This window comes from Penaeus chinensis, chromosome 27, assembly GCF_019202785.1.
Source record: "Penaeus chinensis breed Huanghai No. 1 chromosome 27, ASM1920278v2, whole genome shotgun sequence".
In the NCBI taxonomy this organism is placed as follows: domain Eukaryota; kingdom Metazoa; phylum Arthropoda; class Malacostraca; order Decapoda; family Penaeidae; genus Penaeus; species Penaeus chinensis.
This window is the reverse complement of record NC_061845.1, coordinates 5,750,856-5,753,355: the sequence shown is the minus strand read 5'-3', so window position 1 is coordinate 5,753,355 and position 2,500 is coordinate 5,750,856. Positions and strand designations below refer to the sequence as shown.

At 37.2% G+C, this 2,500-nt stretch overlaps 1 protein-coding gene across 2 annotated transcripts in view; it reads left to right on the top strand.

The window, feature by feature from the left end:
* Positions 1 to 2,500, top strand: part of LOC125039778 (glutamate-gated chloride channel-like) — a 28,456-nt gene that overhangs the window by 4,795 nt on the left and 21,161 nt on the right. For both annotated transcript variants that reach the window (XM_047634036.1, XM_047634037.1), the window contains exons 3-5: positions 33 to 102; positions 891 to 1,044; positions 2,086 to 2,168. In XM_047634036.1, the coding sequence (XP_047489992.1) occupies positions 33 to 102; positions 891 to 1,044; positions 2,086 to 2,168 (307 nt within the window). The remainder of the gene's footprint in view (positions 1 to 32; positions 103 to 890; positions 1,045 to 2,085; positions 2,169 to 2,500) is intronic.

The following is a 2,500-nucleotide window of genomic DNA, read 5'->3' as shown; positions in this document are numbered from 1 at the left end:
GTCTAACTGGTATTCAAAAATCTCCCTTACAGGAATACAGCATACAGATCTATTTCCGAGAACAATGGAAGGATCATCGTCTAACCTTCAACAATATGGGAGGTGAGTGTTATTTTTCACTTATTTAACTTTTAAAAAGGCAATTTCCTCTAATTGCATCAGTTGAGAATGTAAAGACAAAAGGTGTTAGTGTGTTAGTGATAATGTTGCTGTGTGTGTGTGTGTGTGTGTGTGTGAGTTCTCATTATAACATGTAATTTTTAAAAATATCAAACACGTATCTTGCATTATTACATTATTCATTCTCATTTTTCTCCCCTTTGCATCACGTGCGTTTGTGTCTGCGTCGGTCTGTGTGTGGGTGCAACAAAGAGTCTAATGACAGAGCAATATCAAAAGCCGAGAGGTCACGGCAAATTAGTTGCACAGAACTTTACTAACTGTGCTGTACGCAAAAACGGAATAAATAAAGAGATAGATAGATAAAAGACAATAATAGATAAAAGATAACAGTAAACAGTAGATAATTTGATAGACTATAGATAAAAGATAACAATAGATAAAAATAACCAAAAAACAATAGATAATTTGACAGATTATAGATAAAAAATAATAATAAATAAAAAAATAACAAAGAACATTGGATAATTTGAGACTAAAGATAAAAAATAATAATAAATAAAAAATAACAAAAAACAATGGATAATTTTAGACTATAGATAAAAAATAATAAAACTAAATAAATGAATAACAAAAAAACAATAGACATTTCGATAGACCACAGCGCAAAATCCCCAAAATCCCGCAGCATCACGTCTTAAGGATTTCAAAGTTACGTAGGCTAGAGTAGGGTACACCAGCTTCCCTTTTTCTGACGGATTATCCCACAGGACGTATCAAGTACCTGACGCTGACAGAGGCTGACATGGTGTGGATGCCTGACTTGTTCTTCAAGAACGAGAAGGAGGGACACTTCCACAAGATTATCCTTCCTAATTTCTACATCCGAATCTATCCCGACGGCGGAGTCCTCTACAGTATCCGGTGCGTGATTAGTGACCTGCTTTTTTTGTTTTTGTTTTTGTTTTTGTTTTTGTTTTTGTTTTTGTTTTGAGAGCGTAAAGTCGTGTACAGCATGAGGGAGAGACGAGTGTATTTATCTTCATCTCTCTCTCACTCCCTCTCGCTCTCTCTATCTCTCTCTCTCTCTCTCTCTCTCTCTCTCTCTCTCTCTCTTTCTTTCTCTCTCTCTCCCTCTCTTTCTCTCTCTGTCTCTCCCTCTCTCTCTCTCTCTCTCTCTCTCTCTCTCTCTCTCTCTCTCTCTCTCTCTCTCTCTGTCTCTCTCTCTCTCTCTCTCTCTCTCTCTCTCTCTCTCTCTCTCTCTCTCTCTCTCTCTCTCTCTCTCTCTCTCTCTCACTCACTCACACTCTGCAACCCCCTCCCTCTTTTCCTCCCTCTCCCTCTCACCCACTCTCCATCCCCCTCCACCACTCCCTCCCTCTCCCCCTCTCTCCTTTTTCATTCCCCATCTCTAACCCAAGTACACTCGTTCTCTGGGCCAGGCAATCAACGCTGAAAGACTGATAAGCTAAAGAATTGTTTAGATTTCCTGTTAAAAGAAAGGATTGGAAACTGCGCATTCAGAATTGGAAGTTAAAATATTCTCGCTCAAGGGGTTTAGGAGGGAGAGTACATATAAAGCTCCTCGTGTTTATTAAGGACGTTACCATGAGCTGTTGTTGTTGTTTTTTCTTTTCTTTTTTTCTCTTTTTCTTTTTTTTTGGGGGGGGGGGTATTTTTGTTGTTTATGTTTTGAATATTACTGGTAGTCATATTGTTGTTTTTCTTGTGTGTTCCTTTTGTTGTCTGTTTATTTTTTTCTTTCTTTCTTTTTCTCTTTTGATTCAGAATTGATATTTCAGGGTTATTCCACAAGTCCCACTTCTGTTTTTTTTCTATTTTGATTAGTCTTTCATTCTTTTCTTTTCTTTTCTCTTATCAAATAACATATCTCGACGCTTTGACCCTTTCCCCTTCAGTCTCCGATATCTTCGCATTAATTTATTCATATATCTATTTTCACAGAATCTCGCTGACGTTATCTTGCCCGATGGACTTGAAGCTGTTCCCTCTCGATCGTCAGCAGTGTCAGCTCCTTATGGCTTCTTGTGAGTACTGTTCTTCTTAAAAAAAAAAGTCAGAATATCGCAAAGAGAAAAAGATAGAGAGGATGAATATATGTGTGATGGGATAGATGATTGTGAAGGTGGTGATGATGAAGTTAATGTTGATAATGGTAGTTATATTGATGATGATGATAAATATATTGGTAACAGTAACAATAATAATGATAATAAGGGTAATAATACGAAGACGAGAGGGAAAAACATGAACGGTACCTTCAGATTTTTTTCCGGTCCAACATAGGTGGGAAAAAGTTTAAAAACACGCGCTTTATTTCTTACGAAACCAGCTGATTTTTCTTCTTCTTCTTCTTCTT